Source organism: Aedes albopictus, chromosome 2, assembly GCF_035046485.1.
Source record: "Aedes albopictus strain Foshan chromosome 2, AalbF5, whole genome shotgun sequence".
NCBI lineage: Eukaryota > Metazoa > Arthropoda > Insecta > Diptera > Culicidae > Aedes > Aedes albopictus.
The window spans coordinates 261,755,780-261,769,444 of NC_085137.1; the positions used below are offsets into that span (position 1 = coordinate 261,755,780).

The following is a 13,665-nucleotide window of genomic DNA, read 5'->3' on the forward strand; positions in this document are numbered from 1 at the left end:
CAGTTTGGAGATTAAGACAAACTGTAAATCTCAATGCGGGTTAACAAAAAAAAAACTGAATCATTTTATTAATGAATGGAAGTAAACATATTCTTCAATATTATTCCTCACAACCAAAAACTCCTGATTGACTCCAAAATTTCCTGGGATATCCTCGATTTTAAAGGAGAAATTACATGTTAAGCTTTCCAAGATTTTCAGGTAGTTGACATGCTGTTGAATATAGGTACGTTATACGTACCGAAAGTGAATTACAAAAATAAAGTTATATTACGTGGTTGATAGTGAAATGTGCTAAAAGATTTCTTCCCTTTTCGATGCAGGTTCGTGGTTGTGCTGGCTAGAGACCTACGAGAGGATTTCTGTCCATATTTTGAGCGCATTTTCGACAAACTACTTTACTTGTTGGACACAAAGGAACCCAACCAACTGGAATGGACATTGTTGTGTTTGGCGTTCCTCTTCAAGATCATGCGCGGCTATCTTCGCAAAAGGCTGGATTTCATTTTCGGACGCATTGTGAATCTGCTGGATGATGCAAAACCTCTACACATTACTAACTTTGCGGCAGAATGTTTCAGCTTTTTAGCGCGTGACGTTAAGAACAAACAGGAATTGGTCCTGATGGTGGCGACTGCTGCGAAGAACAATCCTGCTGTGACAACTGGATGTGGTCGGCTTTTGTTTGAGATAATGCGCGGAGTCAATGAACAGTTCCATAGTTGTGCAGATGACTTTTGGAAATTGCTCATTTCAAATCTTTTTAACGAGCCGGATGGCAATGACACCGGTTTCGACCCAGAGATTTTGTTCAACATTCTGGTGCAAACTGTTTCTGATATGCTACAATGTGTTGCTAGTGCGAACTTGGCACCATTTTGGAACGCAATCTACAAAGCTGTAGACAAATGTATGCCCGGTGGCGACGCAGTGGAAAATGAACCAGCGCTACACTACATCCTACAGTTGATTGGCATTGCTGTGGAACATCAGCATGGAAGATGCTTGAACAACACTTCCCAAATGATAGGCATTCTGGTGAAGGTGGCCAATCATACAGATTCGGAGCAGATACTAATCAACGTTACAAAGATTGCCACCATCATGATGTTGTCTAGAAACCTGAACATCACTCAGCTGGATGCCAGTCGCCTGTCAAAAAACATCATGACCATTGGACCCCGCTCGAGAACTGTGTTCGAGGAGTTTGTGCTCGGAGTTGTGGATTATGCCATGTTCGAGATTCTTATTTTGCCGGATTATCTGAAATTCTTCGAGAAGAATCTTGATACGCAAAGTCTAAATCTGTTAGCCCGAATAGTGACGAAAAAATCTCCGCTTTGCAAGCATGGGATTAATCTAGATCGGTGGAAGCAGTTTCCGGTGAAGCTTAAGACGGACAATGCAAAGCAGAAGGTTATGGCATCGTTAAGAGGTAAGCACCTAATTTTAGAACGTGAATACTTGGTATAAACTATTGACTGTCAATCGTTATGATCTGGTTTTTTATAGCATGTATTATTAGGGCAGTAAAGATTTTGGAAAAGTTTAAAATATTTATTTCACATATGCTTATTTTGAAGTGTCGGTAGCAGCGTTTTTTCCAAGCTTAGAATTAATGGTTGCCCAAATGAAATGAAGTTTATAACTATGGAAAATAATATATGGAAAATAATATGGAAGATAAGCATTAGAAATCCTCTACATAGAGATGAGCGGAAGTTACATATGTCGATTCGGCAACGCTGTTTGTTTCGTTCACAACAGCTTCCAACACTTGCCACAAAGCTACATGTTCAAACTTTTTGCGTGACTTTATTGTGGTGCAAGTTGTTTCGTTTACGTTTGCTAATTATATTCAAACTTTTTTTGCCAAATTTTGAAAAAAATAACAGCGCAATCGAAGAAATCTGAAATGCATTGCAAAGAATAGCGCGAATCAAATCGGCAGAAGTGAATCAAGCAGCAGCAATGAAAGTTTTTTCGAGAAGAGCAGCGACAAAAGTTTCTTCATGTGCATACGCTTTTGAAAGTAGAATTTATTATCTTTTACTAAATTTACATATGCCATCACATTCTCGATGATCAAAATAAATATTTGTAATACGTTTATTGTCGATTGCAATACCGGTCAAACAACGCCTTCATACAAACGATAAACATGTTCATTTGGCTTACACTTTGAAAGTTCGCTCTGCTCGATTGGCTCACAATGGCCGCCTCCGCACATCTCTATAATGTAGGATTACTAATAATCATGTCTTACGCAGCTATTTACGCTGTGCAGAGAATCCCCTTATTAAATGGCTTTACAAATAGTAGAAGCACCTTCAACGTTACCTCGCTATGTATTGTAAAGCGGCGTGTTTACTAATCAAACCTAAAGAAGATCCCTGCTGGATAATATCATGATTAATCTCAAATCTGTTTTATATTCTTGCAGGTGGGCTGACCCAAGGCAATCGAACGGATTATCTTCTGGCATTGGTTCTTTTGCCACATTTAGTGGATTTCGACCACGATGAAGATATCGTCCAGTTGTTGGAGCAGAACATTACTACCATGTTGTCCAATCCAAACAACAACCAACTAACCAGCCAGCAATGTGAAGCCCTAACTATAATGGTGGAAGCGCTGGTGCACTGCAAGAACGATAAATTGAAGATCCTCGTCACGATCGCTGAAAAGCTAGTACCGATAGTGGTGAAAACCAATCGAGACCATCTGCTAAACGTGATTAATCTGTGCTTAGCCAGAGTTCATCAGTATAAACCGCAGATGCTGACCGAAAAACTGTTCGAAACTATCCACTCCCGATTAAGCGATTTGCTGGTATCGGTGCGTCATAGGACAAGACTGCTGGTAACCCATATGTTCTCGCTGTTCAACGGCCTTCCAAGGCTAGCCATTAAAAATGAGGATCAATCATTGTTTGATGTGCTTTATGCCATAGAAACTGTCGAGCCGAATATCTATACCTATCGGGAGCAAGTGATGCAGCTGAAGAAATTGGAATTCGATGCCAGTCTGTTTCAGGGAATGAGCGATGAAGCGTTTCGATTGGATGCGATGAAGTTTGTTCTTTCGTTATTGTCCGTGAATTTCAAATTGCTGTGGGAGCCTGCTAGCGAGGTTCTGACGACTTACGCCGAGGAATTGGCAGTGGCCGATTTTTGGAAGATCTACAAACATCAGTTGGACTATGCTCTTGAGAATATTAGTTGTTTTGTTACACCGGACAATGCGGAAACTAGTGATGACAATGTTTTCGACTTCGTTGAGGATGAATGTAGTGACAAGGTTGATTTTGTCAATTATCGCGTTCAATTGCTTGTAACGCTGTCCAAGCTAAACAGGATCTTTGAATCGAAAAACCGAGATATTGTGGATGCGTTTCTGCAGTTTATAAAAACAGAATACAGAGTGAAGCAACAAGCTGAAGGTGAGGCTAACGATTCCGCTCCCAAGGCAACCCAGAAGATTTTGATTGCGTACTTGAACATATTCGCCAAGGTTAAAAATCCGAAAACTATATTCAAGTCGGAGAAACTGTACGAGTTGTTTGAAGAGCTGCTGACCCATCGTAGTTTCGAGGTGCAAAAGTTGGCCCTGGATTGCATATTCACGTACAACAATGCATCCATTGCACCATATAAAGATAATTTGTACCGTCTGAGCAGTGAAAAGACTATGAAGGAAGAAATGCAAACCTTTTTCAAGGAGGACGCCGGCGTCGAAAATAGGTTACGGTGTGTGGTGCTGGATGAACATCGTTCGGAGGTAGGTGAACAGTCTCTTCGTTGACGTAGCCATACGTCTTTTTTATTCAAATCTCTTTTTGCGGTGGCCCCGTATTATTTACAAATTGATCACTCCAAAACAACATTTGCGTATATCATTAGCGGGAATTCAAATTTACAAATGCACGACTTCTCAAAACCATAGGCACAACATTTAAGTCAAAACGACAATGATTTTTCTTAAGGGCCTAACTGACTGGATCGATTTTTCTTCGTCGTCTCTCTCTTTCGCTAATAACTTGATCAAAACAAACAAAATCATTATTCTTTTTGTTTCTAGAGCAAGATGTAGTCGTCGTCTTCGCATTTCAACCAAGAAATCTTTGGAAAACTTAATACACTTTCCGTAATAACACAAAGAGAGGATCGATGGAGAGAAATAAAAAAAAGTCCGTTAGGCCTCAATGAAGAATCTGTGTCGAAAATTTTTTAAAGTTCATTTCATGAGTCATTAATGTTCAAAATTGTCGGACAGGGTGTGGACCGAGCAATTACAATGTATGTTCAAAATTCCATTGCATTCGGTTCATTGAATCCAGCTCAAAAATGGCTATCACCACAATAGAGCAATTTACAGAATCGCTTTAGCTTTATGCAGAATAGTTCAATCTTGTCCAAATTTTGTCCATTCATAGACAACTAGTTGATCAATTAATGGAATTAATTACCGTGGGGTGCCCTAATTTCGTGCGCGCCCAAATTTCGTTAACTTCTAACATCTGAGAGCATTATTATCTAATTAACAGCGGAATCATCAAAAATTTTCTATAACCTCGAAACTGCATTTGATCTTAATACAATTCATACAAAAAGAAATGAAAAATTTGATTTATGTCAAAGATTGAAAAATAAATTGCAAATGTATGCAAATAGCAGATGCCATATTCAGATATACGGGAAAATCAACACTCACGGGAGTCAACAAGTATTTCGATCTCTAACAAAAGTAAATATTCCAATTTATGTTTGGTTATTTCAACTCAATATGTTTTATTATAATACGCAATAAAATTACTTGAAAATGTTATTTTCTTATTTTCTCTCAACATTTATCTGGTTGGCGAAATTAGGAACCCACAATTTGTATGGGTCCCTAATTTCGAGCACTCTTTTTTATAACTCTGTTTTAGAGGTTCATGTGTACTTGTAGCCATCGCATGATTCGATTATTAACAATAGTTCTAATAGTTAGGGTGGGGCGGGGCAAGATGGGTCGCGGGGCAAGATGGGTCAGTGCCATTTTCGGGCGCATTACTCATGTTTTGATTATGGTAATAATTTTGTTAGATGACCAGCATGAATATACAAAAGTTTGGGGCATTGATTGAAAAATTATTCACTCTCATTGGAAATTAAAAATTAAAATGGTTTTAAGCCATTTTTCTTATGCGATACATTCCATATAATCTCCATATAAACGGCTGCGGGGCAAGATGGGTCACCATCAATTTTGATCGTATTTTTGGAGCATTCAAAAGTTATTTATTTTTTATTACAAGACTATCTCATAAATGACTTCAATCAAGCGGAATGAACGCTCAAAATAATAACATAAAATTATGATAATTTTTTAGTGAAAACATCGATTTTCAAGTCGCCTTAGGATCACTCAAATCGTAAAGTTTTTTATCTTCCAAATAAATTTATAAAATGTTTACTAGTAGCTCTTGTTTACTCAGTATGGATATGGAGCATATATAAATGCAGAACAAATTTTATATTTTGACGTTTTTCGTTGAGAAAATGTGAATTACTTAAAAGGTGACCCATCTTGCCCCGCACTTTTTTCACGACGCAAAATCGATCACTTTTTTAAACTGCTTGTTTAACATCATATTTTGTATTTATTGAACTTTTTTTTCGATTCTTAGCATAGCTAACTAGTGTATTAAAGAGAAGCGGGCGAATACAAACCAATACGATTTGCATTTACAAAGTTATGGTGATCCATCCTTAGGTGACCCATCTTGCCCCGCCCCACCCTATTTTAGTTAGTAGTTTGGTTTAAAATTAGCTTGGGACTGCTCATAAACTACGTAGAAAGTGAAAAAAATAAACAATTTTTAAAATGTGGGAATACTAAGTAAGCTCGGAATGATTTCATTTATCCAAACAGTGTAATAGCTTACAGCAGTTAGTTTCATTCAAGCAAATTATTACCATTAGCCTTATTGCCAGAACACAAATTTGGAAGACGACACTTTACTAGAACTAACTTCCCGAGGAATGTGCCTATTAATGGCACCTAATAGAAAGGTAAAAAGCTATAATTACAAAAATGAATTGATTCACATTACTGACCATCAGTAAAGTTAGTGAACACTTGATTCAAATAGCAAATACTATATTGTTTAATTAAGATGTCAATTAAAGAGCAAAACAAACGTCAAAAATAATAACCCTTAAAACTACAGAAGGATTTTTGGAAATCTTAATGTAAACATTCGGGACGAACATGGGAAAAAGTAAATATTCACTCATATTTCGCCACAGACATTGATTTTATCTATACGTTATGGTTTCATTGGTATTGTACGTGTACACGGAGAAACTGAAAAACTCAAAATTAGGTACTTTTAAACTCAATTTTGAGTTCTTTTTCATCTCCCTTTTCATGCGCTCTTTCTATTGTTGTCAGAGAGTGAAGCCAACTTTCGCAGTTCCGTGCGTCAAGCCAACACTGAGTTTCTAGCACAGTACTCAAATTTGAGTGAATACAACCTAGTCAAAATTTCGGTTGGGTGGAAAAAACTTAAAATTAGGTATTTTTTTCACATGGAAGCAAGCGGAAACAACCCAACAAAAACATCGATTCCATCAACTCAAAATTGGCTTGACGCACGCAACCCCGAAGTTGGGTGGAAAGAACTCACTTTTGGGTAGTTTCGTCTCTCCGTGTACGCTAAGTTTTGAAAATTAACACATTTAAGTGAATTCTACGTCTTTTGGAGTGAGCGAAATTTGGACCCATTTTGAACGAAATTTGGAACCCGTGCACGAAATTTGGCACTTTCAAACAAATCAAAACTAATGCTGTAACTATCTTGTATAATGTGAAGTTGCCTAATTTATATTTTTCTTGGAAGCTACAGTGCCAGCACTAAATATTATGAAAGAAATTAATCTGATATACTTTATGGTAAAATTCCAGTCGTTCATCAAACTTTGAGAATTCTTAAGTGCACAAAATATGGGCACCTCACGGTAATTTAAATTTTAGATTTTTTGACGCTGTTTACGAGATATTACAGCTAGTTGAACATTTTTTTGTAAAATGAATATTCTGCCTGTCCCGATCATTGTGTCTGTCCCCTGTAACTGCCCCCACTCGCATGTGAGTCCCCTTTGTAAAAAAAATAGGAATTGAGAAAACGGCATTTGAAGTTTGAAAACTCGTTTCCATATAAAACTTTGAAATATCGCCATTACATGAAAAACACCTCGATCATCTCGAAACATTCACAGATTGCTTTACACGTCAATACATAACCGCGAAAAATAATACGTGTACTACAAAATTATTCAGTTTTGTACAAAAATCCGAGTGGGGGCAGTGTACATTCGTCAACAATGACGCATTAAACCTAAAACAAGATGTGAAAAATGGCCGTCGTCTGACTCAAGGGTCATTGATTGTTACATATTTAGGGTGGGGCGGGGTAAGATGGGTCACCTAATGATGGATCATTATAGCATTGTAAACACTAATCGTATTCGTCCTCTTCTATTCAATACATTAGTTAACTGTGCTAAAAGTCAATAAAAAGTTCATAAAATACAAAACATGATTTTAAACAAGCAGTTTAAAAAACTGACCTATTTTGCACCGCGAAAAAAGTGCGGGGCAAGATGGGTCACCTTGAAGATAATTTAGATTGTCTTAACGAAATACGGCAATAAATACGTCTTTTTCTATATTCATGTATGTACCATATCAATACAGAATAAACTAGTAAACATTAATAATTTATTTGGGAAATAGAAAAGTGATGTTTTTATTTAAGGCGCTCCTTTCGCTTGGTCTTGAAATAAAGAATAAATTACACTTGAATCCTCCAAAAATTCGCTCAAAATTGACCATTTTGCCCCGCGGTCGTTTATACAGGGTGTTAGGTTCCTGAGTGCAAACTTTTTAAAGGGTGATAGAGGACCATGAGTGGTGAAATTCTACGCATATGGTCAAATCTCATCCGTTACGTAGTTATTGAACATCCCATGTTTTTTACTATTATTGCCTTAACTGGCTATAACTTGAAAATGGTCAAACTTATCGCAGTTTTTCGACCCTTATTCGAAAGATTATTGAATTTTCTATCAAATGGGATCTTTGAATCGATTGGTTTAGTTGAATAACTAAGTTTTCTAGAGCAAAATAGCTAAAACTAGTGTTTTAAATTGTTTTTGTCAATTATCTTCGAAACATGCGTAATAAATTAATTTTTTTTCTTTGGCAAAGTTATGGTCCCTGTTCTGCCCATGGTCGCATATCAGTCCCATCTTTGTTGGGTTTCCTATTCATATGGGACAATTATGCGATCATAGGCAGTGTTCCACTCTACAATGGGGCACGTTCGGTGTAGTACTAGATTTGTAGTAATGAGCTGAATTTTAGTATGGTGAGAAGGTCAATTCTCCGTTTCTGCAATGAAATGATGCAAAAAGCGTGGGTATTATGATTCCTTGCCTAATTTGATGCTGTTTGAGCAAAACTTTGGATAACAATGTTGTTTATGTTGCAAGAAATGGAGAAAACAACAACACTGTTGCCCAAAGTTTTGCTCAAACAGCATCAAATTAGGCAAGGAATCATAATACCCACGCTTTTTGCACCATTTCATTGCAGAAACGGAGAATTGACCTTCTCACCATACTAAAATTCAGCTCATTACTACAAATCTAGTACTTCACCGATATGTCCTATAGGACTAGATAAAAACAAATTAAAACACACTATTTTTAGCTATTTTGCTCTATAAAACTTAGTTATTTCACTAAACCAATCGATTCAAAAATGCCATTTATTATAACATTCAATAATCTTTCGAATAAGGGTAAAAAAAACTGCGATAAGTTTGATCATTTTCAAGTTATAGCCAGTTAAGGCAATAAGAGCCAAACACATGGGAAGTTCAATAACTACGTAACGGTTGAGATTTGACCATGTGCGTAGAACATTTTTTTTCACCATTCATGGTCCTCTATCACCCTTTAAAAAGTTTGCACTCAGGAACCTAACACCCTGTATAGAAAAAATACCAAAAAAACATTTTATTTTTTATGTCCAATGAGAGGGAATAATTTTTCAATAAATACCTACCCTCAACTTTTGTAGATTCATGCTGGTCAGGCGTCAGGTGACAAAATTACCAACATAATCAAAACATTAGTAATGCGCTCGGAAATGGCACTGAACCATCTTGCCCCGCCCCACCCTATGTGTTGAATGATACGTGCATTACTATTATAAACGAAATTTATGTTTTCAGGTGGTTCCGTTGGTCATGAAAATTGTTCATACTAGAATGATCCAGAAGGTGACGCCCGCAGAGCTAAAGGCCCTACTGCTACGCTTCGTAGGCAATTTCCGAGAGGATGAGATAAATCGTTTCATAAGCATGTCGTTCTCATATTTTGAGAAGTTACTGCGCTCCAATCCTCTGGAGACCTACCAAGCCATCAGCAAGAGCGACCATCGATTCGAGGAAGACCTCCCGGTCTATCGTATACAGGTTCTCATGAAAATGATAGACAGCATTCGGGAACAATTTGGAGGATTGAAAGACGAGTCGTTTATTCAGTACTTGCTCCATATTAAGTTTTGTATGGATGCAATCCTCATGCAGATGGATCATTCCATGGTGAAACAGTTGAAATCACAAGCTCTCATGAATACGGTGGAATTTTTCGATCACTTCGACAGTTACAGCTGGACTCCGGAAGAGATAGAAGCCGTTTTCGCCATCTATGTGCGACCCCAGTTGGAAAAACTGGAAACGGAATGTATTCACTCGCCTACTCCACTTCTGAAGCTGTTCATTACTTGGAGCAAAAATCCCCGTTACTATCAGCTTCTAGCGCGATCATTATCAGAAGAAGGATTTGTTTTACAATCAACTCCCATAGCGCGTATCGTTAGCTTATTGAACGGAGAAAAAACAAGCGACGCGGTTTGTCAAGAAATACTAAAGATGATCATTTCTTTGCTCACCTTGGACACCAGTGAAACGGAAAGAATCACGGTTTCCAACAGTCAAACCGTAGACAGCACATTTAACGAGGCCGAAATGAATCTCGGAACTTACCTGCTTATGCCGTACGTTATGGACATCATATCATACATCCAGAAGATAATGAAACGTAAACGGTCAATAAACAAGGATCATCTGCTAGTGTTGTCCCGAATTGCTGAGTATGTTAAAAATGAGGAATGCTGCGACGCTATAACGGACATGTTGCTACCGATGATAGTTAGAAGGGTTACGCTGCCCAACGTAGATATGGACACAATCCAGCAGATGCATGTAGCACTTCATTCGCTTCTGAAAATGGTTCCACATCCGGAAAAGCACCTGCGCAAGATTGGAGTTTTGTTGGAACGAGTTCTAGATTTGGGTAAGTTCAGAAACTAGGTACATGCAGGTATATACATACAAATATTTAATGGTTCAACATCACATTTAAGATGAGACATTATCAACAATATTAGGACATCTGCCGCCTTAAAATCGATTAACTGATGATTTGTTGGAATCTTGTGTTCAGGCAATTTTGTAGGATTAATCGTAAAGATTTGGTTTATTTATGATCAGTTTTCAAAAAATCTGGTTTGACAACATCCCAAGAACTCATTCGTTTTAGGTGACATACAACGGAAGATAATCCGGTGTAGCGTTTTGTATTAGGTATTTATACTGGTTATCGTTCTGAAGATCTCACATTCTAAAATCAAAATCAGCGATTTTATTACCATTGATCGTGACTCTGTGCCTCCATGCCATGTAGTAGTTAGATTCGATGTTAGCGCCACAATAGCTCCTGGCGTCGATAATGTCAAGAACAGTCGTTCATCGATCAGAGCGGTGTAGATTTGTAATTCCGTTGCTCTGATGATGTCTAGGCGTAACTGATTGGCCATGTATTTGGAGGCAGCGGCTGTTTTTGTCCGTCAACTGGTGGGCGCCGATCTGTGCGATCGTCGGTCCAAATTCCTTCACCTGGCCTGAGCATTTAGCTTTTATTTAATGATCTTCATGCCGTTGTTTTTGGGTAGCGCTCCTATTCGCGATCGAGCTGCACATAGAATTTATCTTTGTCATCATCAGTGGTTCCGAAGTGAGAGCTGTGCACGTTGATTATGCTTAAGTTGAAGCATCGATCATTGATTATTAACCTGCACATTCCTCACGATGTCGCGATAAAAGCAGTTCCCAGCTCACGTGTGATTCCTTGATGGTTTAGTTATCTCTAAACGTTTCCGCTAAAAATCCTTTCAGTACATCGACGAGTATACGGGTGTACCCACGGGGCTGCTATGGTGATCTGATTTTGTTGCCGCTTATCATGCGCAACCAGAGCTCACTAATACCAACGTTCACTCAATACAGCAGCGGGAGAAAATAAGGAAAAACGCACTTTGGCGAAAAATGTTTGCGAAAAGACGTGTTGTGTGTCTTTTCACAAACAATTCCCACTCTCTGTAGGAACTTCACCTAAGCATTGATACTCTCAAATTGAAAATTATCAAATGTGCCCCTTTTTCATGATCAACACTTTTATGAGAACTAATGTGATGCAAGCGGTTTGCACCAATATCCCTCGTAAAAAAGTAAACACTCAAATTTCATGGCTGTGTTGGTGAATATTTTAGCTGGAGCATAAATTTATGCTCCACGTAAGGAGGCACAATCCAACCTGTCAAACTCCATAGTGAAAAAATAGGATGCCGTCCCCTTGGGTGTACCCGATGAAATTGAATTGAGATATCTCCAACTGCACGTACTGAGTTTTCAACCACATGTTCTTTTTATCCGATGGGGTTGTTGCCTCTTGGCGACTTTCCGTTGCATTTGTTTTTTACAACTGGCTCGCAGGGCTGGTCATCAACCACAAACTTTCCGAAGGACCATGGTGTACTGTTGAGTTAAGCTTAGTGTAGTGCACTCGCATTCGGACGACGATCAGCATCCACTAGCATGGGAAACAGACGCTCAGGTTTGTTGGTTTTTGTTTGTCTTTATTAACGTGGCTTTTCGCCCTAGGTGAGTTCACCACGAGAAGGTTTGTTGAAACAAAGGCCTCCCCCATTCTCTTGTCAGCCTACGACCAAAGTTTTCACCAAGTTTGTTTGATTACCATATTTTCCTAAAGGTTGCTCGTATTCCGGCCGATTTAACGATCCGGTAGTTACACAGGCTTTTATAATACCAAACTAGATTTTTTTTAACACAGATACATGTTTGTAAAGCTTATTTTCAAACATCTTTTTCTCAGCTACCAGGAAACTGATTCGCCAAATGGTTCAGCTCATCGCGGAAAAATCCAACACTCCAGAACATACTCGCTGCTCTGCGATTCTTGATGACATGAATGCCATGGATAAACGCTGGCTGGAACAACCTGATTATGAGCGTCGGCTTGGGGCATTCCGCACCATCGATCGTATGATGGAAAATGGAGAAACGATTGGAATCGATCTCACCATCCTTTTCGTGCATCAGTGCTTCTATTATCTTAAAACCGATAGTGACCTAGCTGTTCGTGATAACACCAATCACTTCTTGCGGAAAGTTACAATACATTCGATCAAAATGTATGGCAGTGACAAGAAAGCAGAAACTCAGTATTTGATCGAACGCGTTATACTGACTGCATTGATGAAGGGTATCAAGGATAAAAACGAGACCACCAGAAATGAAAATATTCAGCTTCTGGGCGATTTGAGCAGAGAATGCGCCGACTATTGTAGTGTGTTTGCCGATTTGTACCCATTTACTAATAGTCAAGATCGCGAGATCGATTTCTTCGACAACATCACCCATTTGCAAATCCATCGGCACCGTCGTGCCATGAATAGATTCTGTAAAATAGCGCAAAAACTTACGAAACTTCCTTCTCCGCACACATTGAACAACTTCGTTTTGCCAATTGTGTCAACTTACCTGTGCAACGAGACATACCGCAAGAAAGTGAGACTTACCGATGCCGCTGGAAGTTGCGTTGCATTGATTGGCCGGATGCTGCCATGGACTAGTTATAAGGCACTGTTGAAACAGTATCTGAACAAAATGAAGCATAACATCGAGTATCAAAAGCAGCTGATACGGCTTGTTGTCGCGTTGTTGGATAATTTCCATTTTGATCTTACCAAAGCCGATACAGCACTTTTGCAGGATATAGGTGGTTTGGTACAACTGAAAGCAGCTGGCAATAACACAAGGTGCGTATAATATAGTTATTAGTTTTTCTGTCATGTCCGTTCGTTTTTAGAAACAGAATTAAACGCTTTATTTGTTTTTCTCTAGGTACTTTGATACATTAGTTAGTTATAATAATGGATATTTGAGGGGACCAGGAGCAAATGGGTGTAAGTGATCATTTTATCAATTTTAAATTGGCCATAACAACCATTTTTTTTAGATTTCAAGCTTTTGAAAATTTTTTAAAGATTATTTTTAAGATGATTAGGAAAAAAATACAATAAATCGGAGAAAATTAGGTTGTTTTTGAAAAACTGAATCTCATTTACTCGAATGTGGATTTTTATCACTTACAACACCCCTTTGCTTCGATCCCCCTCAATTCTATTTTCTCATTTTTTTCTCTCATCGATTATCATATCGATAAGACATTTGTCATCATTTTTCAA

The 13,665-nt window shown here is 38.3% G+C and overlaps 1 protein-coding gene across 1 annotated transcript in view; it reads left to right on the forward strand.

Annotated features, from left to right (window-relative positions):
* LOC109421421 (small subunit processome component 20 homolog) overlaps positions 1-13,665 on the forward strand; it is a 32,743-nt gene that overhangs the window by 4,276 nt on the left and 14,802 nt on the right. Inside the window, exons 3-6 of the mRNA XM_019695906.3 lie at positions 324-1,435; positions 2,444-3,780; positions 9,287-10,412; positions 12,291-13,236. Coding sequence (XP_019551451.3) covers positions 324-1,435; positions 2,444-3,780; positions 9,287-10,412; positions 12,291-13,236 — 4,521 coding nt within the window. The remainder of the gene's footprint in view (positions 1-323; positions 1,436-2,443; positions 3,781-9,286; positions 10,413-12,290; positions 13,237-13,665) is intronic.